At 44.5% G+C, this 27,899-nt stretch overlaps 1 protein-coding gene and 1 long non-coding RNA gene across 3 annotated transcripts; one reads left to right on the top strand and one right to left on the bottom strand.

Annotated features, from left to right (window-relative positions):
* Positions 1-201: 201 nt before the first annotated feature.
* col4a4 (collagen, type IV, alpha 4) lies at positions 202-26,712 on the bottom strand. 2 transcript variants are annotated; one of them, XM_047595239.1, is made up of 47 exons: positions 26,629-26,712; positions 24,914-25,058; positions 22,951-22,993; positions 18,317-18,388; positions 16,968-17,102; positions 16,741-16,785; positions 16,534-16,650; positions 15,482-15,550; positions 15,334-15,369; positions 15,194-15,256; positions 15,016-15,051; positions 14,216-14,257; positions 14,022-14,102; positions 13,544-13,588; positions 13,247-13,309; positions 13,097-13,141; positions 12,776-12,829; positions 12,640-12,700; positions 12,459-12,563; positions 12,035-12,190; positions 11,862-11,951; positions 11,550-11,710; positions 11,385-11,457; positions 11,055-11,161; positions 10,799-10,982; positions 10,324-10,392; positions 10,103-10,210; positions 9,949-10,017; positions 8,758-8,907; positions 8,423-8,584; positions 8,186-8,353; positions 7,970-8,113; positions 7,780-7,887; positions 7,166-7,344; positions 6,406-6,469; positions 6,248-6,322; positions 6,034-6,141; positions 5,821-5,928; positions 5,492-5,563; positions 4,911-5,039; positions 4,727-4,834; positions 4,481-4,636; positions 4,076-4,324; positions 3,876-3,992; positions 3,587-3,775; positions 2,822-3,105; positions 202-2,275 (listed from the first exon to the last, which is right to left on the bottom strand). In XM_047595239.1, the coding sequence occupies exons 2-47, from the start codon at positions 24,958-24,960 to the stop codon at positions 2,021-2,023; spliced, it is 5,001 nt and encodes a 1,666-aa protein (XP_047451195.1). In that variant the 5' UTR covers positions 24,961-25,058; positions 26,629-26,712; the 3' UTR covers positions 202-2,020. The 2 variants fall into 2 exon arrangements, with proteins under 2 accessions (XP_047451195.1, XP_047451193.1); XM_047595237.1 differs by lacking the exon at positions 26,629-26,712 and having other exon boundaries at positions 24,914-25,776.
* LOC125014172 lies at positions 7,184-9,790 on the top strand. The gene is made up of 2 exons (XR_007113442.1): positions 7,184-7,319; positions 9,082-9,790. It is a non-coding gene; the product is annotated as an uncharacterized LOC125014172 (long non-coding RNA).
* Positions 26,713-27,899: the final 1,187 nt, after the last annotated feature.

The raw sequence follows: 27,899 nt of genomic DNA, 5'->3' as shown, positions 1-27,899 counted from the left end.
TGTGGTCTACAAGGTCCCCCTCTGAACTGGTTTATTAGGGACCATGAAGAAGAACAAGTGTCCTAATGTTTCTAATGTGATGATGTTGACAAGTGTCTGAATCAGCTCTGATGTTCTAATGTGACAAATACATGTTTACATTAGTTTAAGGACCAGGAACCAGATATGAGACCAGGAACCAGATATGAGACCAGAACCAGATATGAGATTCATTCATCTGGATTTAACTCAGGAAAATGAAAAACATTTGAAAAAAAGTAAAAAAAACACTCTAGGGTGGAAATGTAGAAGTATTTCAATGAGTGTCCCATAAAGGGTTAAAGTTACAACCTAAATACTGGGTTTTATGGGTTGATTTATAAACTGAATCTAATTATGGCCTAATAGCAGAATCAGGTCCTGTTTTTGACTTTTGACTGTTCCAATATCAATAAAAATACCAATGTGCTGCTAAAATTGTTTCTTCTTGTTTTCCAAAAAATATCCAATTGGGCTAATGAAACTATAAAGTAAAACTATTAAAGTCTGAGCACATGACCAATAAATTAGCTCGGAGGGCGGACCAGACACAACGTTTCTGTTCCCCTGCCAAGAAAGTGAGCCTTTCTATAAATTTGTGAAGCTCCTTAGTCTTTCATGCAGACCTTGCACCTCGATGCTCACTATCTGTGTCAAGCCCCCTGTCATGGTGGTGGGGGAGCTGTTGAAGGAGGTGCTCACATCCACTTTGGTCAACCAGAAGCTGATGAAGATGTTGACTGAGAGTGGGATCAACAAAGTAACTGATGACTCTTTTAGTTTGGAACCAACCAATAGTCAGCACCTACAAATCTTTTATTTTTTATCTGGAGTCTCTCTGTTGGGAAAAGCCAGGCCAATCAGATCGTTGCCAGCAAATGTTGAGTTGAATTAGTTTTCCACTAAATGGCTGTGATTGGTTGGAGGACTTTCCAACTGATGCAGAGGTATTTTAGTTTTTGTGAAACAGAATTTCTATTTAAACTTTTGTGACTGTAGAAGATAATTGCTTATATGCAAAAAAAAAAAAAGAAAAAAAAATCCCAGTCACAGAGTGAGCAATCAGTTAACGGCGTTCCTCAGGGTTCTAGTCTCAGTCCTTTGTATTTTGTCTGTGGAAGTTCTCAGTCATCCAAGTAATGGTTTATCCAAAAACATTATTAAAGGCAAGTTGTGGAGTTTCTTGAAGACGTTTCATCTGAGTTCATCTGACTTCCTCAGTTGTGAGGGACTGGAGGGGAGTTGAGGTTTAAATAAGAGCAGCCATTAAACAAACTGCTCATTAGTCAAAGGTCCGTCTCCTACGCCAGCAGTTTCTAAACATTTGTTCTAGATGCAGTTTCAGACATTTAAGTGCTGCTGTTGTTTTGTGTTTAATAATAACAATAATAAAACCCCAGTAAAAAATATTATTATTTGAATGTGATGCAAAGAGGAGAAGAGGTGTCATCTCCTCCACTGAAGAGGCCTCTACTGAGCATGCTCTGTGGAGATCGGTCCATCTTTACATCTGATTTTAGAATAAATAGTTTCAATTGGAGAGAAATGGAAATAAAATATTTGAAATTAGTATTAATGTCTAGAAGTTGTAACAAAAATTCCCACAGTGGTTCAGTTTTTTGTCTGTAACTGTTTGATGAATGAAACCTGGTTCAAATTCCAGGACCGATCCAAGATCCTCCGACTGGTTGACTGGCAGCACAAGTTTGTCATGACTCTCTCCTCCTCTCACCTCGATGGAGGTGAAACTTATCCTCACTTGATAGTGCTGGCTGGTGGAAAGGAGGTGTCCCCTTGTTTTTAACCGCAGGAGGAGGAGGAGGAGGAGGAGGAGGAGGAGGAGGAGGTGAAGCATCCTTATCACCTCCCTCATGCATGGGGAGATGGTGCTCTTCCTTTCTCCCCAGTGAAGGAGGAGGAGGTGAAGTCTTTCTCCACCTCATGCAGGTGGAGGTAAAGCGTCTCCTCTCTCCTTCATGCAAGGAGGAGGTGGAGCTCCTCCTTACTCTCTCAGGCAGACGTTGCACCTCCCGATGCTCGCCATCTGTGTCGAGCCCTCGGTCATGGTGTTGGGGGAGCTGTTGAAGGAGGTGCTCGCCTCCACTTTGGTCAACCAGAAGCTGTAAATGTTGGAGAAGTAGTGGCAGGTTCCTCGGGGCCCCTGACACTCCACGAAGGGCTTGGCCCTGAAATCCTGAAGACAACTACCTGATGAGGTCAGAGACTGGCCCCCGCCCTCGTCCCCCGCACCTGTATGCTACAAACAAAAAGACAACAGGGGTTCACCTCTTAAGACCTTTGGTGTTGGGAGGACCCCCAAAAATAAACCAGAACTAACTCCAGGTCCACGTTCCTGACCTTGGTCTCTATGGACCCTGGTCTCTATGGACCCTGATCTCAGTGGACTCTGGTTTCTATGATGGACCCTGGTCTTTATGGACCCTGGTCTCAGTGGACTCTGTTTTCTATGATGGACCCTGGTCTCTTTCTTTTGTTTTGTGTAAATGATCCATTTATTGTAATTGTGTACTGTGTTAATGAAATAATTTTGTTGTTGGTGTTGTTCATTGAACTCCTTATGGACTGAGAAGGAGGTGTACTCACCCAGGGGTGGGTTACATCAATAAATCTCAGAAAGTTTATTTTAGTTTTAATCCATTTTGAAAACAGACCCCTGAGGCTGATGCCTGAGAAATATTAAGAGCTGAGTGACCATGAGCAGCCGCAGCCAGAGTAGTTCCGTCCGATCTGTTTGCATGGCACCATCTCCATTAACTCTACAAGTAAACCTGGTAGCACTCACCATGAGGAAGGAGAAACCGATCCACAGGCTCCTCCACTGGGGGGGGCACTCCGGCTCTTGGGAGGACTGGCTGTGCAGAGCGACGGGTGAGGAAGGCGATTCGCACACCACACAGCGGCTGACGTGGCTTTGGATGGAGGCACCATCCACGGGCTCCATGGGCGGCTGCACCGCCGTGGAGAGCCAGTAGGACTTATCGTTGCGACTGGAGTATGAGCAGGTTCCCATATTGCAGGAGGCAAACGGCATGGTGGAAAACACGCGCAAGCACGAGCCTGCCTGACCTGAAAATGACGAAAACATGTCGTCACAAATACTGATTGCATAGAAGGAGGTCTGTCAGTCCTGGTCCTATAACAATGAACCACAAGATTTCTGGACTTCCTGTTGTCACCTTATTCAACAGCTCCAATACAAAACAGAATCCATGGAGTCACACAGGTCAAAGGCTGCAGCTAAACAACAACAACAAACACTGAACTGCAATGTTTAAAAGAAGAGAAAAGTTTCCTGGACACTAATCTTCCAGAGAGGGTTAGGGAGTTTATTGCAGCGTTGGAGGACCAGAACATTTGTGGAGCAGAGAACACAAGGAACAACATTAACTCTGAAAGATTTACTGGACTGAATCCAGTCGACTCTAGGAGAAGTCAAGGACAGACTTTAGGAGGCTACAGGGGACAAACTCAAGGACATTTAGGGAACTTGGACAGATTTTACGGCACCGTTGAACCGTTGAATGTGGATTTAAGTAAAAGTCCATACCCAGGTCCTGAGTGTGGGCCTTCTCCTGACCCTCTAGGTACAGCAGACTGAATCCGTCCCACAGTTTCCTCATGTTGGGTGGACAGGTGGGAACCCTCGGCGACTGGCTGTGGATCACCAACAGGAAGCCTGAGTTCATGCGCTTGGATGTTCCAGGAGGACCACGGTCACCGGGTGAACCTTGATCACCTAAGACAATAGCAGGAAGTTACTCATCTAACATCACATCTAATTGATCTAATGACCAAAAGAATTCAAAACACACCCAGAAAAGATAGACATGTCTCACCTTTTTGTCCCACTACTCCACTCTCCCCTGGCAGACCTTTCTCTCCCACAGATCCATAAGGACCTGGGGGTCCCTCTAGACCTAATTCTCCCTGAAGGCCTGGATCCCCCTTCTGACCTGAAACGCATCATAAAACTTCTGATGTTAGTGGTTTTCATCTATTTAAAGCTTCTACTTTCACCTGAGCTGGTTCTTCTCACCCTCAGACCCTCTCCTGCCAAGTTCTCCCTCCAGGCCTGGATCTCCACGTCGACCTTGTGGACCAGGTGGTCCCACAGGGCCCTGTGGAGCTGGAGGAATATTACAGGAGCCCTTGACTTCTCCTTTGTCCCCCTTTTGACCTGCTGGTCCAGGACATCCCTTTGGTCCAGGTGGTCCACCTGGACCAGGAGGTCCTTTATAACCAGGCGCACCAGGTAATCCCAACAGGCCAGTGTCCCCTCTCATACCTGACCACAGGAACACACAATTATTCATATAGAATGTAAATATATGAAAGACGGAGGCTGGAACACCAAGACCTGATCAGAAACCTGTTTAGTCTCTGTCTGTCCTGAATGAACTCTGAGGTCTGAATATGGGTCTAACAACACACTGAGTCTAACCTTTCTGCCCTGGGTTTCCAGGGTTCCCAGGCCGCCCAACACACCCCGGAGGTCCCTTTTGTCCTTTCTCCCCTGGACAGCCTCCATCGCCATTGTCCCCAGCATCACCACAAATTGGAGGGTTTACTCCCGGATTCCCCTTCTCACCAGGACCCCCTGAGGCATCAAAGTCAGGTCAGAGATCATCCAGTGAGAGGAGAGAAGTTTGGTAAATTTTAATCGAACTTGAACCATTAAAGTCCAGACCTGGGTGTCCATCTGGGCCAGGATATCCAGGATCTCCTGAGTACCCCGGGATTGGACCTTTACAGTCTTCTCCAGGTATACCGGGAGGTCCACAACTACCTGGAGGTCCTACAACAGCACACAGACACAGTAAAACTGACCCTCTATGATTTATGTAAGTGTAGGAAGCCCTGGTGGTACAGACCTTTGGGTCCTTGGGGGCCCCTGGGTCCCTTTGGTCCAGGCTGAGACGGACCACACGGACCTGGAGTACCTGTTGGGCCCTTATCTCCTGGAGGACCTTTGCATCCTGGAGGACCGGGTGTACTAAGACCTAAAAGACAGTCAGACATTTGGAGAACAATTTGTGAGCTCATGTTCAACAATGTCCCGACACTAAGAAGTATAGAAGTATAAAAGCCTCTTTAAAAACAGTCAACACCGACTTGTGCTCAGGTCTGTGATATTTTTCTGTCATAATGAAGTAAAAACCTCAGTCTGGACCCAAATCATACAGAACAGAACCATCATCTGCTCTTTTTTTTTTAAGACATACTCTCTTTATCAGTTTGTTCAACAAGTTGCCCAAAATGTTGTTGCATGGTTTTGTTTCGTTGCTCACAAAATTGCGCAACAAATTCTACTTCGGTCACATAATATCTGATGGTTGAGATTGTTTTCGACACCAAACAACAGGTACCGATTCATCACCAGCAGAGAAGTTTGTGATTATGTTGTTAGTTAACTTTAGTTTCTTTAATGTGAATATGATTGCGAGTCCCATACCTCTGGTTCCTCTGTCGCCCTTCACTCCTTTCAGTCCGTTGAGTCCATGAAGTCCCAGTGGTCCAGGAGGACCTGATACAACAAAGACATTTAAAACCACAAGTTCTGCAGGTTCTGGTGGACAAAACATTTATGCTGCACATTCATTCATAAAAGAGTCGTCTGTTTCATGTGAGCAAGTCCTGTTCTAATTCAAACTCTGACCAAGTACAGTAGAAATGTTCCTGCCTGTTTATCAGGAGGTAATCTGTGTGGTCTTTGAGGCTGTATATCCCAGAATGCAGTCTGCAACTGTCTTCAAGTACAACGACAACTGTGTGAGTTCTCACCTGGGAGTCCTGGGCTTCCCAGTGGACCTGGTGGACCATCAGCCCCAGGTACACCAGGGTGGCCTGGAATACCTGGTCGACCTCCTGGACCTGGTGGACCGATCACACCTGACAGAGACAGATTTTGAATGAGGAGTCCCTAACTGACAACGGAAGATTTGTCCGCCATCTTCTGATGTAATGTCATGATGTGGTCCAGGTGAACTTCTGTACCTGGTTGCCCCGGGACTCCATGGGATCCTGGATCTCCTTTGCAGCCTTTCTGTCCTGGAGCCCCAATGAACCCCGGTTCTCCAGGATGTCCTGGATGTCCAGAAGCTCCTGAGAGAAAAAAACATTGGAAATTAGAATTTTATTCCTTGTGAAAGGCTACAAGACTGACAGGCCCTCTCTTTCTACGGCAGCACAACCAGAACCGGAACATCACCTGGGGACCCGTTATCTCCCGGAGGGCCCTTGTCTCCGGGTGGACCAGGGCAAACTCTGGATTCTCCTGGATCACCTGAAACATGAACACACAGTTTAAGACAACAGCCATCTCTGATGGCCTTAAAATAAAATTCTAATAACTGTGTAACTTCAGACCTTTGGGTCCTGGCCATCCTATGTGTCCAGGGCGTCCAGGTGGTCCCGGACACCCAGGGTCACCCTGCAACCAAAAACCAGAACAGTTCAAGATTCCTGCAAAAGCGTCAGGTCATATTGTTGATCCACAGGGTATCCACAGAAAGGGTTGTTGAGGCATGTCAAGATTCCAAAGCCCCAACCAGTTAGACTCAAGGTGACTTTTTAAATGTGATTTTCACAGGTGTTTTATGCCTGTTGTCACAAATGTATTGAGTTAACCAGGCTAACGTCATTAATTAAGAATAAGTTTTAAATTGATGACTTGAAAAAAAAACTTTCCTCTCTGGTGCCCAAATGTAATTTTGATTACGCCTAAGCTACACGCTAAAATGCACATTTGATCAAACGCTTTATCAACTTATGTAAAACCACATCTCCACATCAAGAGTCTCTAAAATAAATAAATAAATAAATAAATAAAATAAAAGAATCATTTTGGATTTTCTCTTTTAAATGTTTATTCCCTGGGGTATGAATGAGAACTTTTCTATTAATAAGGTGTTTTATCTGTGCATTTATATCACTTGTGGGGTTCATGTAAACCTCAATGTCTTCATGTCTGCGAACTTGAACATTTGACTTTTAATCAAGGAACCATATTTTACTTTTTAATTTTTTTGATCTGATGAGCAGATTTACTACTCACTACTAAAGAGGAGTTTAATTCTGGATCGACACTAATGCATCATACAACATATGACACTACTACTCATCTTACTAGATCTCCAGTCTCTCCAGGGAAGCCGATGAATCCTTCAACCCCTTTAAACCCGGGTGGTCCCGAGGGTCCTGGTTTGCCGCAGGGTCCCTGGGGCCCTCTGGGTCCTGCCATTCCTGGCGGTCCACTGATGCTTGGGAACCCTGGCTGACCTGTAAGTCCTTGTGCACCTTTCCTTCCTGTAAAGAAAACATGTCTGACATTTGCTCAGCTTGCACACTGGACCCCAAAGTTTAAACTAATGAGAGGTTCAGCGATTTCCTGTTTTTCTGCTGAATGCAGCACTGAAATGTTTAAAAAGGCAACTGGATTTTTAGAGTTTTGAGAAGATGTTTCATCCAAGTAGCTTCTTCAGCTCTAAGGGACTGTTGGGAGGTTTGAGGTTTAAATGGGAAACTCTGTGGGTTTCATGCTTGACTTGTTTCTGTGAACGACCAGGAATTGGTGCAACTAATATTACTAAACTAATAATCTGGATTGTTGGCAAAACACCTTCTCAAAACTCTAGAAATCCAGTTGCCTTTATAAACACTGTTTGGGCTAAGCCATGACCTGGATGACTGAGAACCTTCACAGATGCAGCATTGAACCCCTGACCCTGAGCTGACTCTGACCTCGTGGTCCAATAAATCCTTGGAAGCCAGAGGGCCCTTGTTGTCCTCTCTCTCCTTTGATGGGGATATAGTTTGTCTCTCCTGGAGGCCCTGGGGCCCCTAGACAGCCTGCATATGGGAGAGAGTGAAACTGTTTTTAATACTGAGTAGGGACTGGTAGTAGATGATGTTGATGGGTCCTGGTGTTTACCTTTCTCTCCTTTGACCCCTTGACATCCTGGACCTCCATCTCGTCCACTGAGTCCTCTCTCCCCAGGATTACCAGGAGTTCCAGGGGCCCCAGGCTGTCCTGGGGCCCCTGGCCATCCTTCCAAGCCCTGGGGCCCAATCAGACCTGAAATAAGTATTTCAGTTTAGCTGTCAGGAAATATATAAACACAATGTTAACTTAAAGGGAGCCACTCACCTTTTTGGCCATTGCAGCCTGGCGGCCCTGAATGTCCAATGGGGCCAAAAGGGCCTGGAGGCCCCCGGAAGCCAGGGACTCCTGTAGAGCCAGGCCTACCAACAGGACCTTGTTGGCCAAAACCTGGTAGACCAGGGTCCCCGACCTCTCCTTTCTCCCCCACACATCCTGAAATGGAGGAGAGAGTTTAATGAAAGTGAACAAAGTTAAGAAGAGTCTTTAGCAACAAGAGTGTACCTGGGGGTCCAATGGATCCCTGGGGGCCATAATGGCCAGGTAAACCCGATAGTCCTGGATCACAATCCTGAGGTGATTTTCCTGGGGGACCAACTAAACCTTCGGCCCCGTCGTCTCCTTTCTGGCCCTTTACTCCAGAGGCTCCAGACCGACCCGGGATACCTAGACAAATACAACAAATAATTCAAGGCATTGTTCTTCTTCTTTCTCTGGTTTCATTTGTTTGAAACTGGAACGTGTTGAGACTCCTTACAGTCCGAATATTCAGTTTTGATTTAATCAGTTTTCTGATTCATGAACTAAGCAAAGAAGACTCTGATAGCTCAGTAATTTACCTGGTGGTCCAGCTATGCCGGGGGGGCCTGGGGTACCTTTAGGTCCCAGAGCACCCAGTGGCCCTGGAAACCCGATAGGTCCTGAGGGCCCACGAACAAAGTCCCCAGTTGGTCCCCGTAGCCCAGTAGAGCCTGGGACCCCCTGAATACCTGGTATACATGGAGTCAAAGAAACGTAATATTTACTATTAGCTGTTATTAGAATCTCCTAAATCTGTATGTGTTGTCAGGTTCATGTGTTGGTAATTGTCAGAGAAAAACAGCAATTTAAACAGGTCTTTGATAAGCTCTTCTTCTTGTTCTTCTTCTTCTGTGTTTTCCCAGATCCATAAAAACGTGCACCTGCAGACTATTCAACAGTTTCCTCCCCCAAGGTCTTCCAGACAAAAACACAACTTTCCAGAGTTCAGTCACACTTTAAATTTTTGTTTCTACCCGGCTGGCCTTTGGCACATAGGACCCTCCATATGAACTGGTTCTGCTCAAGGTTTCTTGAGTTTTTAATTCAGGCTGCCCTGAGGTTTCTGTAAAGTTTTTGTAAAGCGTCTTGGGACAATATGTATTGTTATTGGTGCTATATAAATAAAATCGAAATTGATCTGAATTGGTCTCTAGACATTAATGGATCATCAGAGAACCACTGATTGGAGACAAGACCAGAACAAGTTTCTCCAGGTCCAGATGAGTATCAGGTCATTAACAGACTCCAGTCATGTGAGGTGGACTCCATCCGCAGATATTCCTGATAAAAACCTAAACTCCACCAGACATTTAGGGTTGAACACTTGGAGGAAATATTTTCTACAAACACAACAAGTCCAGGTGAGTTTGTCTAAGCTTTTTTGGACAACACAACAGAAACTAAAAATTTGTTGTTCTAGAAGCTCTTGCATTCTAGACGGAAGAACCAGGGTACAACCTTGAATAGCCAGCAGCATTTCAGTCAATTTACAGTAGACAGTAGAGCTAAGTACACTAGACCGTAAACATACACACTTTTTTTTTTTTTTTTTTTTTTTTTTACAATGTTTAAGCAAAGAGAGTGAACATCAAGAATGTTCATTCTCCTTTTTATTTATATGTTATATATTAAGTATTGGTGGAAACGTCCTTTAAGAGCCATATGTGAACTACAGACTTCCTCTTTGACCCAAACCAGGTCTCAATCTTTGATACCGCCACCAATCGTACCTGGATCTCCATCAGTACTGACCCCTTCCGGTCCTTCTTCTCCATGGTCACCAACAAAACCTGGAGGTCCTGCAGGAAGAGGAAGAGGAGGAGGAGAAACATGCAAAGATAAAACTGCCACTCATGCGAAGGTAAGCAGAAGGTGCTCCAGTACCTTGTTGCCCTGGTAGACCAGGAGGTCCATACTGCCCTTGGTCTCCTTTTACTCCATCAGGTCCGGTGATGCCGGGAGAACCCGGTGAACCCGGGGGGCCTGTGAACCCTGGTGAGACCAACAAGTGGGAGGGTGTCAAGACTTAGACTTAGACAGACTTTCATGATCCACAAGGGAAATTGCTTCTGGATGGGCAACCTGATGTAACAGATGTAGTTTACCTGCATCGCCAGGGTCTCCCTTCTCTCCAGGGGGACCAGGTTTTGGAAATACACAAGGAAGAAATTCACCTACAGGAGTCAAACAGGAAATGAATATTATTAACTCTCTGGAGTTCAGAGTCTAGTGGTCCTACAGTCTGACTCTATTTCCTGTTAAGAACTGTTCAACTTGTTCCTTGTTTGGTTTCATTGTTTTCAGCTCAACCTCGAATGTGAGTCTTGCCAGCGTTTTCCTCCGTGCACCAAAGATGACGACAATATTCATGAAAAAGACTCAATTATTTAGAATCAGCTAGTTTTACTTGGTCTAGCAGTACGAGTTAAAAACTGGTCTATAGGTTGAAGGTTCTACTCAAGTAGAAACAGAGACTCGGTGAGAAGCGTCTTGATGCTACGTTGTCTTAAACTGGTCGACTCGAGGCTTAATGTCCACCTGGGAAGACTTGAACGTCACCTGGAATTCATTGAGTCTTACCTTTAGCACCTTTCTGCCCTGGGGGGCCAGTTTCTCCGTCAGGTCCTGCATCACCATTGAGCCCCTGCTCTCCCCTTGCTCCCCCTATGCCTGGTCCCGGGGGCCCCGGAGGTCCCAGTAATCCTTTAGGTCCTGAAAGTCCTGGTGGGCCCCTATTTCCAGGAGAACTGGGGAAACTCTCACCCTGAAAATGAAAAGGTTTCTAGGTGACATGTTGCTCATCTGCCTCCACCTACAACTTAAGTGTGGGACTGACCTTGGGGCCAGGGTTTCCAGGAACCCCTGGGGGACCAGTGAATCCTGTTATTCCTGGGAATCCTGGTTCGCCTGCAAGACCTGGCTGGCCCTGGTTTCCCTTTTCACCTAGAGAACATGATTAAAGGATTTTCCTGACGTCTCTTATCACACACCTCACTTTCTCTCTCTTTAAGTTATGTCCATATTTATCTAGTTATGGCCACCGCCATGAGTGTAACAGACATATCAATATTTTACTGTAAACACAATAACACCTGTGCTCTTAGGTAAATTAAACTCAAATAAAAATAATTAAGAAATATGATTGTGATAAATAGAATAAACTCACCTTTAATGTCCACCAGTGTGGAACTCCCTTTACGACCTTTAAACCCTTTGTTACCTGGAAATCCTACCCGTCCCTGCAAACAAAACAAACACACCACCAATCTGGGGAATAAATATGAAAACCATTCCACCTTAAATCTGATTAGACCTCGCAGTGCTAACTCACCTGTTCACCTGTTAACCCCATGTCTCCGGGTATACCTTGCTTTCCTCTGAAGCCTGGAGGCCCTGGGGTTCCTGGGCTCCCTGGTAAACCCATCATACCCACTGGGCCAGGGGGGCCCTTCAGGATCACAGGGGGGCCACAAGAACAGTCGCCTTTATCACCTGGAACCCACAGGGAAGAATAAAAAACATGGGTTTCCTCAGGGAAGCGTCCTGGAGCCTCCTCTCTTTAAGATCAATAAATCAGTAAGAGACTTTATAAATAAATAAAAAGACTTTATAAATAAATAAAAGTTTCAGTCCAGGCACTGACCTTTAATTCCCCGGAAGCCCGAGGGCCCCGTGAGGCCCTGTACACCAGGATCTCCGGGCTGCCCTGTGGCCCCGATGAGACAGTATTTACCTGAGAAGTGAAACAGGATGTCAGTGGGATAGCAGCAGGTAGATCTGGATGACATATGACAGACAGGAAGTGTTCGTTGATACCTGGAACACCCGGCTCTCCTTTAAGCCCCCGGTATCCAGGAGGTCCTGGTTTACCAGGTTCTCCAGGTCTGGCTTTGTAGAAAGGTGTTTGACCACGGTCTCCTTTCTCCCCTTTGCATCCTGGAGCTCCCCTTGGACCCAGAACGCCCTTAGGTCCTGCACAGGGTAATAAAGAATTGTTACCTCCTGTATACAGCTTTAATTATGAAAAGACAAATCAGCGCCATACCACCTTAAATATGAGCAGGAAATGTCAACTGCATACCACTTTAAATCTAAGGAGGGGCCATCAGTCTCATACCACCTTAAATCTCACACCATCAGTCCACCTTAAATCATTTCTTATAAACATTGGCTGGGGTGCTGAGGCTGGTTGAGTCCAGGAGGTGGAGCTGTTTGACAGGAAACAACAGCAGGTACTGACCCAGTACTGATCTTCCAGGGGCCCCCTTTGGGCCATGAAATCCCATAAACCCACGTTCTCCTGGTGGACCTCTGAGTCCAGGGGCGCCGGGGTCCCCGACCTCACCTGGAGGAAGTTAATGGAGTCATGAAGTCATAAAAATAAATACAACAAAATAATAATGTGAGGTATCGGTCGGTACCAGTGTGGAAGACGTCAGCACTCTGAGGGAGGCCTTTAGGACCAGGATCTCCCATCATGCCCTAGAAACAGACAGACCCATCAGAACCAGCCTGGTTCTCCTAGAACAGGACTTAGAACCACAGAACCTCACTCACCTTCAGACCCTCTCGGCCAATCAGACCTGGGAGACCTGGGCTTCCTGGGATCCCCTAAAAACACAAAGAACACACTCAGAAACCAGAACAAATTTAGAACCACTCAGAACACATGACACACCCAGAAACCTATCCAGAACAAATGACACACTCACAACCTGCTTAAATACACTGAGAACTCATCCAGAACCACCCACTTAGAAAACACACGCACAGAACAGAACAGAACCCACTGAGAACCTACCTAGAACACACGCACACTCACCCTCCAGAACCTCCTGAACTCAGAACAAACTCAGAAACACCAGAACGTGGACTCACCTTGTATCCTTTCTTTCCCGGCAGACCGGAACCACCAGGTGCCCCCTGGAATAAAACACAAGAGCTGCTAATTGGTTCCACTGGTACCACGAGTTCAACTTGGTTCACCGCAGTTTCATCAGAACCAATTAGTATTGATCCATAACTCACCCGTGGTCCAGGAAATCCCACAATCCCCTTCTCTCCTTTGCACCCGAGGGCCCCATCTATACCCTGGAATCAGAAACCCAACAGAACATCATCACTTCATCATCTATTGAATTACTCAAATTAGAACCGCATTTAGAAACCAAACAGGTTCCAGATGTTCCACAGCAGCAGCTCAGTGTTCCTTAAACATTGGACACAAAACATAAAACAGACAAGATGGGTTCATGATCAATCTGGAGAACCTTGAGAATCAGCATCAAGAGAACCCAGATGTTCACAAAGTTTGATTTTACTTACTGGAGGTCCTTGAGGTCCGCAGGCTCCTTTAATCCCTGGAAGACCCTAGAAAACAACAGAACCCAATGTTAGAACCCATACAAGATCAACAAACGGAATCTGAACTCAAGATTCAAACCTGCCATTAGAACTCTACATTAGAACCAGTACATGCCAGCATTGCAACCCAACATAAGAACTGAACTTTAGAACCCAGTTTAATAGCCTAGCATTTAAGCCCAAAACTTTTAAAACTATTAAAACTCAACATTAGAACCTACCAGTAGATCCCAATGTTTGGACTAATCACAGGGAGAAAAAATTATGTCCCAACATTAGAACTGGACATTACAAACCAGCATTGGAACCCAAGATTAAAGCTCAGCATTAGAACCCATCATTAAGAACCAACACTAAAACAGAACATCAGAACCCATCCTCACAACCTTGCATTAAGACTTGATTCTGATTGGCTGCAACAGACTGAAGCTCCACCCACCTTTTCTCCTTTGATGTTCTGGTCTTCTGGACGCTCAACAAACTCAAATGGCCCTGGTGGCCCCTGTGGGCCCTGTTCCCCCTATGGACAACACATGGTACTGGATCACATTAACCCTTAATGGGACGTGGAACCATATTTGGGTGGTGAGGGTGAGGGTGGGGGGACGGTGGAGGGACGGTGAGTGTTTGTACCTCGTCTCCTTTAGATCCTGGCACAGATCTACCTCTTTCTCCCTGAAACACAAAGATCAACTAGTTAGAATCAATAACCTGAGAATCGGATAAAGAACCAGCTCTTTAAAAAGCCTCCAGTTGATTCAAAACGCTGCAGCAAGAGAGATCATATTACCCCAGCTTTAGTTTCTCTTTAAAATCTAGAATTGAATTTAAAATCCTCCTCCTTAAATACAAGGCCCTGAAAGGCCGAGCTCCATCATATCTGAAAGACCTCATAGAACCATACTGTCCCAATAGATCACTACGATCTCTAAGTCTGGTCTGCTTGTGGTTCCTAGAGGTTCTAAAAGTAGAATGGGAGGCAGAGCCTTCAGTCTCACCCCACCACATCAACTCCTACCTAGATGAACTATTCACCAACCTGCCCATGATTCCTGTTATACTCACAAACTGTCACAGATCATCAGCTATGTGTTATATTACTAGACCCTACATGTTTCCTTCAGCTTGATGTTTGTATCTATGACAGAAGTTAGTTCATCTCGTTTCTCCTGTTCTTCTCTCTCTATCTTCTCTGGTTCTACCCGGCTGGTCTTCAGCAGATGGTTCCTCCATATGAGCTGGTTCTGCTCCAGGTTTCTTCCTGTTAAAGGGAGTTTTTCCCTCAGGCTGCTCTGGAGGTTTCAGGCTGGTTTTTGTGAAGCGTCTTGAGACAATTTGTATTGTTATTGACACTATGTAAATAAAATTGAATTGAATTTAATTGAACTGAACCAATAGGCAGATGATCTGATAAAGAACCCTCTGTTACTTACAGGTGGACCCCTAGAACCCGGCAGACCGTTGACTCCCTGCAGAGAGACACACAAATAATAAGAAAAAAAACTTTTAACTAGATCTTCTCAGCCCTAGAGGAACATGTACAGGTAATAATATTAATTAATAATTGGTACAGGTGAACATCTGATGAGTTTCTGGTTGGTTATGACTCACATTGGTTCCGTCCAGTCCTACACGACCCATTGGTCCCATTGGCCCCTGGGGACCTGGTTCACCCTGAAGGACCAATAGAATTACTGGTTCATGTGTCACATGTTGTTGTTGTTGTGTGGTGCTTGTTTGTTAGTGGTTACCTGTCGACCAGGTATTCCAGCAGGTCCAGCGTCTCCCTGTCAGACACAACCATCCGTTTTATGAGTTACTTCTTCACGTCCTGTACTTTACTTGCTGCAGTAGAGGTCTAAAATACTACAACTATACAGACAGTACATGTGTACTTACAGTTATTCCTCTGAACATTATGAAGCGTGCTGAGGGTTCTCCTTTAAATCCTTTCAGTCCTGGAAAACCCTGAAGAATTAAACACTGTTACCACAGATACCACTAGAAAGGTCTTTTAAAGAAGCTTTTTAGGATAGTTTAACCCTCTGCAGTCCAGAGTCTAGTGTCCTAGAGTCTGACTCTACGTCCCGTTAAAAACTGTTTCACCTGGTTCATGGTTTGGTTTCATTCTTTTCAGCTCAACCTCACATGTGTGACTTTACTGTATTAAACTCTGTGAACACGTTGTAGCTAAAACCAGACTAGAACCATCAGATCCAGGAGGAACAAGTTAGAAAACCACAAACATGTTGAACCAACCATTTCTAGAACTTAGAATGTAAATCTAACCTGGACATTTCTACAGCTGATCAACACATTTAGTTATTTACAACTATTTCCATTAAAACTATTTAGGACCATGTCCAAAACTATCAGGTGTCCAACCAGTAATAATGTCTAAATGTCTCTAAATTGTCTCCTGTCTCCATAGACTGAATATAGCCTCACTGTTGCTTAGCAACCACTGACACATCATGTCCTGATTGGTTGATGGATGCATGTTTCCACCAATAGGAAAGGGGCTGTCATGTTGTATTTCTTTCTATCATGTGTAGCTGGTTAACTCTCTCCTCCTGCTAGCTCTCTCCTCTTGCTAGCTCTCTCCTCCGGCTAGCTCTCTCCTCTGGCTAGCTCTCTCCTCTTGCTAGCTCTCTCCTCGGGCTAGCTCTCTCCTCCGGCTAGCTCTCTCCTCTGGCTAGCTCTCTCCTCCTGTTAGGTCTCTCCTCTTGCTAGCTCTCTCCTCTTGCTAGCTCTCTCCTCTGGTTAGCTCTCTCTTCTGGCTAGCTCTCTCCTCCTGTTAGCTCTCTCCTCTTGCTAGCTCTCTCCTCTGGCTAGCGTATTCCTCCGTGAACCAAATATGACGACAACATTCTGGAAAACGACTCAAAATAGAATCAGTCTAGTTTTACTTGGTCTAGCAGCGATTTTGAAAACTGATCTGAGGTTCTGACCGGTTCTCCGTCCATTCCTTGTTCTCCAGGAAGTCCCACGTCTCCTTTGTTTCCTCTGGTTCCGTTACATCCATCCAGACCAGGTAAACCAGGACCTCCACCAGGTCCAGGGTGACCCTGAATACACAAACACAAAGTGTGACAGAGCGACATCACCACGTCACAGCTGGACCAATCAGAGGAACCCATGGGAGCGGAGCTTCTTACCGGAACTCCATCTAAACCCGGAAAACCAGCAATGCCGACACTTCCCTGAAACCACAAACACAATCAGACCACCAACCACCTCCTCATTATCACAACAGGCAACAGTCTGGGCATCAGGTGACCACTGTGGACGCTGTGACTGGTCAGAATTGTTTAACAGAAAGGAAACAGAACCCAGTGTCGGCCATATTGTCTTCAGGCCTTAACATGGAGCTCTGATTATTCACCATGTCTCCTTTCAGTCCTGCAGCTCCTGTCGGCCCTTCACCTCCTCTTTGACCCTTCTCTCCTGGAGGCCCCTGAGCGCCCGGTGGTCCTGGGGCCCCCTGGGGGCCCTGCTGACCCAGAGCACCTGGTAAACCCTGCAGAAAAACCAACACACAATCGTTTAACGCTGTGGATAAAGACCAACAGAAGTGAACCAGTGGTGGCAGAACAGGAGCCAACATACCCAGACTAAAGGGGCATGTGTAATGATGCTATCTGACCACAGGGGGACAGTGTGACACAACAACTAGCACAGGCAACTCAGTGCCAATAATCAACAAAAAAATGGATGGGGCTGAATGCAGCAGCTACAATAACAGCACTACTAACAACAACAGCAACAATTCTGACAACAGAAACAATTCTAGCAACAACAACAGAGGAGACGACCTTGTCAATAGTTAATAATTAATTAACTAATTAATACCCTGTCGTTAGCCACTGAGATGCTGTTAGCTAATGTCTTATTATAGATGTGTGTAAATGTAACGGTCAGGTTCTTCCAACGGGAATTGAACCCCTGACCACTAACACACACCTCCAGTGTGTGTCTATGAGTGTGTGATGTGATGTGACAGCTGTGATCTCTCTTAGTCCGTCCTCTTTTCTCTGAAACCGTTCAACTGAGAAATCACAGCGACAGACGCCTTCCCACAATCCTCTCTGCCTGTCTGCTGCCCCCAGCTGTACAAACACATACTGCCTCGCACACACACTAACACACAACCAGCAGGAGGTCAGTCTGTGTTTGTGACATGTTGTTGTTGTTGATCAGCTGACTCACATGAACATCATTTTAGAGGACCAACAAGAACCAACACAAACAGCTGATCTCTAATTTTGTGTATTTTTCTGAACAAAAACTTTTATTAAAGTTTTAACTGGTCAATCATCCAAAAGGGAAATCACAAAAACACTTAAAGGTCATGATAATTCAAACTGATATCAGTATTGGCGATTCTGGCCCTGTATTCACTTGGTATCGGATCGATACCTAATCCATGGTGCACCACCAGCCTGAAGGCGTCGTTTAGTTTTAATCTGTCACCAGAGGGTGTTTGTGGAAACAGAAGCTCAGAGTTCAGGGAGGAGAGTGACGCTGGAATCTGCCGACTCAGTTTAAGGTAAACAGGCTTTAATTCAACACATCTTCCTCCTCCTCCTCCTCCTCACTGCGTCCTCTGTCTAAACGGGACTTTTACGAGCCGACAGTAAAGGTGTCACAGCTCTGTTAATAGAAGGACGCCGTCTCCAGCTGTGTCATGATTGGCTGCTGTGTGAGTGAGTGAGTGAGTGGGCGGAGTCTCACCCTCGCTCCTTTGGCTGGGAAACACTGACAGGTGGAACAGTCCCGCCCACCGCATGGCTCCGTCTTGTCGCCCTGGAAACAAAGAGGACACACAACAACACATCACTGATTGGTTCACGACGTCCGACATGAAGGATCTGGGTCACCTGGTAAAATAGCTAGCTGTGGAGGAGCGAAGTGGGCGGTACCATGTGGAACTGATCTGGACCAATAGGAAGCCACTGATTCAGTTCAGTGAGTCAAACGTCGACCTAAAGGAAACACCGTCCACCATTTTGGTTACCACCAGATCCACCAAGATGACAGGTAGCTCCACCCATATGCTAGCCAGATAATTACATAGGCAACGTCCACCAGAGACCAGCTGTCCTCTACCACACAGGAGTCAAACATGCGGCCCGTGGGTGAAAAGCGGCCCGACCCCAGGGACAAATCTGGACCACAGAAGGAATTTGCAAAGTGCAAAAATTGCAGACAGACCAGGACCAGACAGAGCAGGACCAGACAGAGCAGGACTAGACAGACCAGGACCAGACAGACCAGGACCAGACAGACCAGAACCTCAGTTTATTCTCCATCATAATGGGAGAGGAACCAGAGGAACCCAGGGGAACTTCTAAGCAGCTAAAGGCCTCTCTCACATTGGCTGATGTTCATGTTGATGAATCCACTCATCAACCAAAGACACTGCTCTCTGTCCACAAAGAACATTTGGGACAATGTTTAGTGGACAGATGAGACCAGAGTAAAGGACATTTTATTACATGTAAGCATTCTCCTACTGTAACTTACTTACAGGTTATTATTCTCTTAACTTACTGGTCCAGTCCACTTGAGACCAGCTTGGGCTGAAGGTGCCTCCTGAACTAAAATGATTTTGACCCCCTGCTCTACAAAGACCCTGGGAGCTGGAGTCATGCTGGGTTCTTGATCAAAGACACAAACGCAGTAAGTAGTCAACCCAAGACATGAGATTTTATTCTGTTCGGACATATGTGACTTTTCTTTTATCTTAACTCACGTAAATAATAATGAGTCAGGACGCCCTGGTTCCTGCCTCCACTGAGACTGGGGATGACGTCCTGGCCCCGGACCCTCACAGGCCTGGCTCTAGATGGGGGCCCTGGTTTCTTATTTCAGTCCTACGTGCTCCAGTTTACCTGAGAAGACCCTAACATTACACCAGCTCCCAAGACCTCAGGGACATAGAAGCGCTGGCTGGGGTTAGCTGAGGTGGCTCAGGCACCTGGTTGGCACCTCCCATTGAATCTGCTAGGATACAGAACTCATTTGACCTAATCAGAACCCCTCATGAGGTAAGGTACATCTGGAATAGTTGGCAAAGCCAACTGGCAACACAACCCAACTTTAGTCATGGATGGATGATTGGATGAATGATTGAAGGGATGACTGGATGGATGATTGGATGAATGATTGGAGGGATGTCAGATTAAATTATCTTTCTCTGCATCTGAGTCTGTCTGAGTTTCACTTGGCTGAAGCAGTGTCTCGACAGGCACAGAGAACGGATCAGAAGCTTCCACAGTAGGAACCAGGTTGATGGCGGATCTTTCTGAAACCATGCTAACATGTGCAAACAGGATGTGGGCTCTGCCCTGGACCAGCTGTCTACTGAGTGTGTTATCTTATGAGGACACTGATAAGCACCTGAAAATGAACTGAGCTGGAGTTCAGTGTTTTCAGGTGTTTTCAGACAGTGAGGAATGTAAACACTGACAAACATCTCACATTCTCAGGAAGCAGACAGCTGATCAGATCACGTCAGGATCTCTCTCCTTTTATTCTCACTTTCTTCTTTGAGGAGCCTGAATGAGAACAGATGAACGTCAGAACTGATCCAGATCAAACTGTCTGAGATTTAAATCATCAAGGATCCGAGCTGAGGCCAAAACTCACGTGTCACGTTTTCTTGTTCTAAATGTGAGTCTAGAATTTATATAAAATAAAACATGTAATCAGAGCACAAACGTTCATTTAAACTGTGTTGCCACTTACGAGAGCTTCCTATCTTCCTGTCACAGTTTTCAACTCAACCTGTGTCCTCTTAACTTTAAGTTATGAATAATTTATTTCAACTACCATGCCCCACCACATCACTGCTCTTTCCACTCATTGTTCATCTAATAAAACAACTGGAAACAACATAAACTCCAGGAAAACTTTAAAGCCGATGACTCGTTGCGTTGTTTCAGTGTCATTCGTTTTAAAAAGCTGTGGCCACGTCTGGTCCTTGTTGTCCACCATCCCGTCTCTTGGACCCGGGCTCCTGGTCCTGGTCCTGGTTCACCCCAGCACCACCGGGCCACCCGTCACCAACGTTTCTGCTCCTTGTTTCCGTCCTCCTGTTCCTCTGTTTTTTAGGTCTTTACTCGTCTTTTCGGTTCCCTCAGCGCCTCACATACCTGTTTTTGTAAGTTGTCGTTAAATTTGCTGCGAGTTGTTCAGTTTGTGTCCTGTCCTCCCTCCCCAGAAACCAGCTGAACCCTTCGTTTCTGAGAGATGTTGATTCAACTATAGCTGGTTCTAAAATATGTCTCAACTCCTCAAATCCACCCAGTTTAACTCCTGGATCCTCCACAGTCGTCATCCAGGTCAGTTATTAACATTATTCAGACCAGAATGACTTCACTAGTGTACCTAATGAAGTGGACAGGGGGTATTTCAAAGATTATTGATTGAAATAGTTTAAAAGAAATTAACTGATATTTAGTTCTTCGTAGTTAAAGTTTTCTTCTGCCTGGGTTCATCTTTTATTCCAAACTAAAAATCTCACCATATCAGATTTTATGTAAAAGTCAAAAAGCTCATTTAATGTGAAATAACAATGAAAAATAAAATGCTGCGAGCATGTTTAATGGTTAATAACTGTAGCTGTAATGGATCAGAGTCATTAGGTTAGAATGCACTGACTGGTGAACCTAATGAAGTGGACAGGGAGTCACTGAACCCGTCCTTAACATTAATTAATTCATTCCTAAAAACTTCATTGTGACTATTTCTGCACGGGGATAGGACCAGGTCCAGACTGTCCCCCTTCATATGTCCCGTCCTGTGTCCCCCGTCCTGTCCCTGTTGATGTACTGGCTGTTGTTTTTTCCCTGTGGGCTCCAGACGGTGAGTTTCCCATCATATGTTTGTGTAGCGTCCACATTCCTGCAGCGTTGTGTAAACCACGTTATCAGTGAGGCGTGATCGCTATCGCTTCATCTGCTGTCACGACTTTCCCTAAAAGTCTCCAACGCTGTCCTCTGTCCGTCCACCTCCGTTTGTCCTCATCACTCCATCCCCACTGCTCCATGTTCTGCCTCTCACTCTTTTCTACACCTGTCCTCCATCCATCTCACATCCTCTACTGATCACCATCCGTCCCTCCCTCATCCCTCCGTCATCCCTCCTTCCTGGATGCTGCTGATTGGCCGACAGACAAACTGAACCCGACGACCTCAATATGAGACAAAAGAAAAACTTTCTTCACCTCCACCTCATGTGTTCATCCTCCATCCAACATCAGTCCTGACCTGAGACTCAGGTCCTGGTTCAGTTTCTATGAATCAGGGATTTGTCTGTTTGTGTTGAAGTGTGTGATGACAACAGATGAAAGGAGCTTTGTGAGGAGCTCAGAAAAAGAGTTGTTGTTGCTCATCAGGCTGGAAAAGGTTCCACAACCATCTCTAAAGAGTCTGGAAGCCACAAATAATCCACAGAGAGTCAGACAGATTGAAGACGACTGTTCCCCTCCACAGGAGTGGTCCACCAACAAACATCACTCCATCATAGTGGGAGAGGAACCAGAGGAACCCAGGGGAACTTCTAAGCAGCTAAAGGCCTCTCTCACATTGGCTGATGTTCATGTTGATGAATCCACTCAACAACCAAAGACACTGCTCTCTGTCCACAAAGAATATGTGGGACAATGTTTAGTGGACAGATGAGACCAGAGTAGAATAGTTTGGTTTAAATGTTTGGGCATCGTCATGTTTGGAGATGAACCAACACTGCATTCCAGCATCAGAACCTCATCCCTCCATGACACATGGGGGCGCTAATGTCCTGGTTTGGGCCTGTTCTGCTGCATCTGCTCATCATTGATGGACCAATGAACTGTGAATTCTACCAGTGAACTCTGAAAGAAAATGTCAGGACATGAGTCCATGAGCTGAATGTGAAGAGAAACTGGGTCATGGAGGAAGACAAGGAGCCCAAGAACACCAGTGGTTCTCCAGAAGAACCAGATGAATGTTTAGGAACAAGTCAAAGTCCTGACCTTCATCCAGTAGAAATGTTGGAGCATCAGCTGATGAGAGGAAACCACCAACATCTCACAACTCAGCTGGTTCTGTTCTGATTAATGGGTTCAGATTCCTCCAACCTGCCGTAGACACTGATCAGCTGTAGAACATTGGACCATTTTCCCTAATAAACAAACACACCTGTCTAATATTTCTGTTCCATGTGTTTGGTTGAGTTCTCTTTGTGTCTTCTGAGTCATTTTTATATGAACAAACGTAGAAAAGTGTGAGGGACACAAAGCTGTTGAAGCAGCTCTGTTTGTAACTGATCACATCATTTGATTTCATTGGAGTCAGATGTTAGAGATGTATTCAGAGACTCACCCCGAGAGCAGCTGGAGGAGCTGAGAGCATCATCAGGAGACACCTGGAGGATGAGGTGGACAGATGAGACAGGCAGCGGGCAGAACTACAGCTACTTCATACTTTTTTTCCACTTACTTTTACAGCTACTTTTTACCGTCCTACACTGTTTTATAGAGTTTATATGTAGCACTGTTATACTGAGTCTAGCTTGGAAACTTTATTATTTTTCACTTACTTTTATAGCTACCTTTATAGCTACTTTCCACTTTTTCACTTAGGTTAAAGCTACTTTTTTAGTCAAAAATTGTATGAACCAAAATTTCCTTCAGTAACACCAACATAAAACTGAAGTCACTGTTTTTGGCAACAAAGAGAAGAGGGTCACTGTCAGTAAACACCTTGAGTCACTGTCTGTAGAAACTAAAGACCAAGTCTGAAACCTTGGTGCGCTGATAGACTCAGATCTGATCTTCAGTCACATCAAACCAGTCACCAAAACAGCCTTTTATCAACTTAAGAACATATCCAGAATTAAAGGCTTTATGTCCCAAACAGATGTGATTCTGACTGGACTCCCCCAGAGAAGCATCAAACAGCTGCAGCTCGACTTTTAACCAGAACAAAGAGATCAGATCATATCACCCCAGTTCTCAAGTCTTTACAGAATAGATTTTAAAGTTCTGCCACTGGTTTACAAATCACTGAGTGGTTTAGGTCCAGAATACATGAATGACATGTTAAGAGAGTATAAACCCAGTAGAGCTCTGAGATCTACTGACTCAGGTCAGATAGTGGAGCACAGAGCTCAAACCAGACGTGGTGAAGCAGCATTTAGCTTTTATGCTGCACACAACTGGAACAAACTAGCAGCAGAACTCAAATCAGCCCCAACTATGAGCACCTTTATGTCTGTGACGGTTCTCAGTCATCCAGGTCATGGTAATCCAAAAAAGCGTTGAATAAGGTCAGCTGGACTTGTAGAATTTCTTGAAGACGTTTCATCCGAGTAGCTTCTTCAGTTCTGATAAACTAGTGGGAAATTGAGGTTTAAATAGGAAAAAACTCTGTGGGTAACACCCACCAGGAACTTGCTTGACCCCAGTTTCTGGTCAAGCGAGTTCCTGGTGGGTGTTACCCACAGAGTTTTTTCCTATTTAGACCTCAATTTCCCACTAGTTTATCAGAACTGAAGAAGCTACTCGGATGAGTGGCGAAACGTCTTCAAGAAATTCTACAAGTCCAGCTGACCTTATTCAACGCTTTTTTTTGGATATGAGCACCTTTAAATCCAGGTTAAAAACATTTCTATTTTCATGTGCTTAACGCTGAGCTGTTCTAAATCATTTTCAGTCGTAGTCTTGGATCTGCACTGTAAGTCCTCTTAATTGTTTTAATGTATATATGTGTGTGTGTATATATATATATATATACATTTTTTATTTCTTGTACTTTTTTCTTTTTCTTTGTTAATTTTTTCTGTTTTATGAGGCTCTTTTTAAATGCTTTGTCTTTATGTAAAGCACTGGTATGAAACGCGCTATAAATAAAAATGCCTTGTCTTTATAGCTACTTTTTTACTTACTTTCATTGTCACTTTTTCCTTTTTTCATACTTATTTTCACAGGTACACTTTTACTTACAGTACTTCTACACTACTACTACTTTTTTATTTTTTTACTTACTTTCACAGCTGCGTTTTACTTTTTACTTACTTTTATAGCTACAGTTTTACTTACTTTAACAGTTATTTTTAATTTTTTTTTTAAACTACTTTTACAGGTATTTATTTTGCACTGACGAATCTAGTTTGGCAATTTTGCTGTTTACACAACAACGCCAATAAACATCATTCATTCATTCATTAATTCATTCACAACATGAAATGAAATCTACATGTTTCACATGTTTCGCAGTGACGTGGTTTCTCTGTGATGACTGTCATGTTCTCTGGTTTCGGATCAGAACGTTTCCTCTTTCTTACCAGAGCCAGGCGTAGCTGCAGGGGGCGGGGCAGCATGTCAGCGCCATCTTGTCCTCTGCTCAGAGGAAGTCCCACCCGCCGTCACTCTGACTCCGCCTCCAGCCAGTTCTCAGCCAGTGAGGTCGCTCCGATGCAGCCGAACTTCCTGCAGAGTCACAAGTTCAGGTATACTCATTGTTCCCAGCTCTCTTCTATTAAGCTACACAGCCTGGCCAAAGAATAAGAAAAGTCTAGCAATGATGAGGTCCCTTCATCTCTCTCTTCTTCCCCTGATGCCCCCCATCACTCTGGACCAGGTCCAGTCTGGACCCCTCAGACCTCATGACCTCGTCCCATGTCTCCAGAGTCTTTGTGCTGCTCCCTAGCAGATTGGAGCCTTTTTTCCCGGTTGTCCTCCCTGATCAGTGGTTTTCTGTTCAGTCCCTTGAGTTCCCTTCACATTGTCCATGGTGTGAAATGCTCTTTCTTCCACTATTAAACACAGCCCTGAGTTCTACTGCTGCTTTTCTTTCATCTGATTTCAACAAACCTTTAAGTGATCACCCATTTCCTATTTAACCTCCAACTCTTTCAGCTTGGTTTTCAGTTTCCCACTACTAAAAATATTCAGACATAACCCACTAACATTAGCCTAAACTAGCTGACACTAGTCTATTATTGGCATAAACCAGCTAACATTGGTCCAAAACAGTTAACATGAGCCTAAACCAGCTACTATAAGTCTGAAACATTAGTCTATACTAGCTGACATTAGGCCCAACCAGCTAATATTAGTTCAAATCAGCTAACATTAGCCTAAACTGGCCATTATTAGCCTAAACTTGCTAACATTAGCCAGATATTAGTCAAAACTACCTAGCATTCATGTAAACCAACGAATCAGAGAAATTATGTGACATTAAACGATGAAGACGTTAACTGTTCATCCCTTAAAGTTATTTGCTGTCAACATCATTTACACCAAACACGATAACAAACTCAACGTCTCACTTTTCACAGGTCGGCCATTTTGTTATAGACAAAATCAACTCCACGTCTCCACACGATCTGATTGGTCAATCAGATCTGAACTGGAGCACAATCAGTTCCCCACAGAGAGACTCCAGATCAGCTTTCCATTGCTCTTTTCTCCTCATCTGCGACAACGTTGATTTCACTTCTCTGTCGTCAGCTTCATCAGCTCAGCTCAACTTTCCACGACTTTCACAAAAAATAAACAGAAAAAAGTTCCTCCATCTTTTTTTCAGACTTTCCGCTCTCTGTTGTTTTGTTTCATCCAGTGCTCTGATTGGCTACTCTAGCTGTGATGTCATCCAGGTGTTAATCCGGTCAGTTGATGAACAAACAGCAACAAACTGAAACAACTCAAAATAAAAATAAAAAGCATTTGAACTTCTTCTTCTTCTTCTATGGTGCAAATGTTTTAATTAAAAGTTGATAAGTTAATTAGATTAATTAAAACCTGGATAAGGTGAGAACTGATCACTTTAAATACACACAGTAAAGACTGGAAATGATTTGAAATGTTTAAATAAAAGGAAGAGAAAGAGTCGGGGTTAGAGTTAGAATGAGAAGAAGACTCTCTCTTTCTCTCTGTCTGTCTGCTCCAGACTCTGCTTCTTTTCAAGACCACCACGACCCCCCAGAGACGACCCCCACCCCCACCAGCCTCTAATCGATACCCGATCAGACACGTGTCCACAAGGTGACCTTACCTGTGTGTCTCTCGCTCGATGTGAAGCTGCAGCTCCGAGAAGAAAAAGTCCAACTTCACCCAACGAGACTGACGACGGTCTGACACACACACACTGGGAAAAACACACACACACACACACACACACACTGGGAAACACACACACACACACACACTGGGAAACACACACACATAAAAACACACACACACACACACTGGGAAAACACACATAAAAACACACGTGCACACAAAAGCACACACACACACACACACACACACACACACACACACACACACACACACACCCGTAGAAGTTCATGTTGTTTTATTTCTTATCTTTATTCTTGATGAAACATCAACATGTTCCAACAATGACTTTAAACACTTCACTTCACTTCATACGGTGGCCCTGAAGGCCAAAACACGACCACATTACACAAAACAGGACACGACACAAAAGGGACAACTTTTCAACTTTATGGGCAACAGTGTAAAAATGCATATGTTTTATTATCTATTTTATTATTATAAATTATTATTATTATTATTAATTTGATTAAAACTAATAGTGCCCGCATATAGATGAGAAGAATATAATTATAGACTTAAAGTGTGTTTGACTCACAGCATTTCTTTAATTCATGCTGTGTCCTGTTAAAGAGTCAAACTTTTCTCTTTGAGTCTGAGCGACGTTTATTTTTGCAAACTTTTCCCGGAAGTCGCTCTGAATGCTGCTCACTGGTGCTGCTCGATACCACCCATTTCCTTTCCAATCTGATACTCAGTAAAATTCAGGCTGGTATCGGCGATACCAATCCGATACCGATACTAAAAAGTAGCGCATTTGAAACCGTAGCTTCATAAAGAATACAAGACATCAGAGTATTTCATGTATTTACCGTAATCTCTGAAGTATGTTTAGGTAGTGGCCTCATTTACTATATATATACCGAGCTAATATATAATAACAGAAAAACCAAACAGCGACACAATCATAAAAATATGTGGAAATGCTGTTTCAGACACTAAAAAAAGAAATGGGTAAAATAATAACACCACTAAATAAATGATTGTTTAACTATTAAGAACTACTATACATGAACACTGTCAGCTGTTGATGTTAATTGTGACCCTGTTTTCTCCTCTTCTGTCTCCTCATCATTATTCTGAGATTCAACCCGAGGAGTTTCACAAGGTTTGTTGTGTTGCCACAACTCAGTAGTTTAGTTACTTTCCACTGTGTTTCTACATCACCTCCAATCACTAAAGTATCGAAAGTATCGATATTTGGAT

Source organism: Mugil cephalus, chromosome 9 (assembly GCF_022458985.1).
Source record: "Mugil cephalus isolate CIBA_MC_2020 chromosome 9, CIBA_Mcephalus_1.1, whole genome shotgun sequence".
Taxonomy (NCBI): domain Eukaryota; kingdom Metazoa; phylum Chordata; class Actinopteri; order Mugiliformes; family Mugilidae; genus Mugil; species Mugil cephalus.
The sequence above is the reverse complement of the archived record's forward strand: the minus strand, read 5'-3'. Positions and strand labels throughout refer to the sequence as shown.

What these genes read in the sequence shown, in the direction of transcription:
- col4a4 (XM_047595239.1), bottom strand. Translation starts at nt 24,960, where the DNA reads ATGGCGCTGACATGCTGCCCCGCCCCCTGCAGCTACGCCTGGCTCTG. An exon ending in CGGCATAGCTGGACCACCAG is followed by an intron (nt 8,585 to 8,757) that starts GTAAATTACTGA and finishes GTATTTGTCTAG; the next exon opens with GTATCCCGGGTCGGTCTGGA. An exon ending in GGGATCCATTGGACCCCCAG is followed by an intron (nt 8,354 to 8,422) that starts GTACACTCTTGT and finishes CCTCCATTTCAG; the next exon opens with GATGTGTGGGGGAGAAAGGA.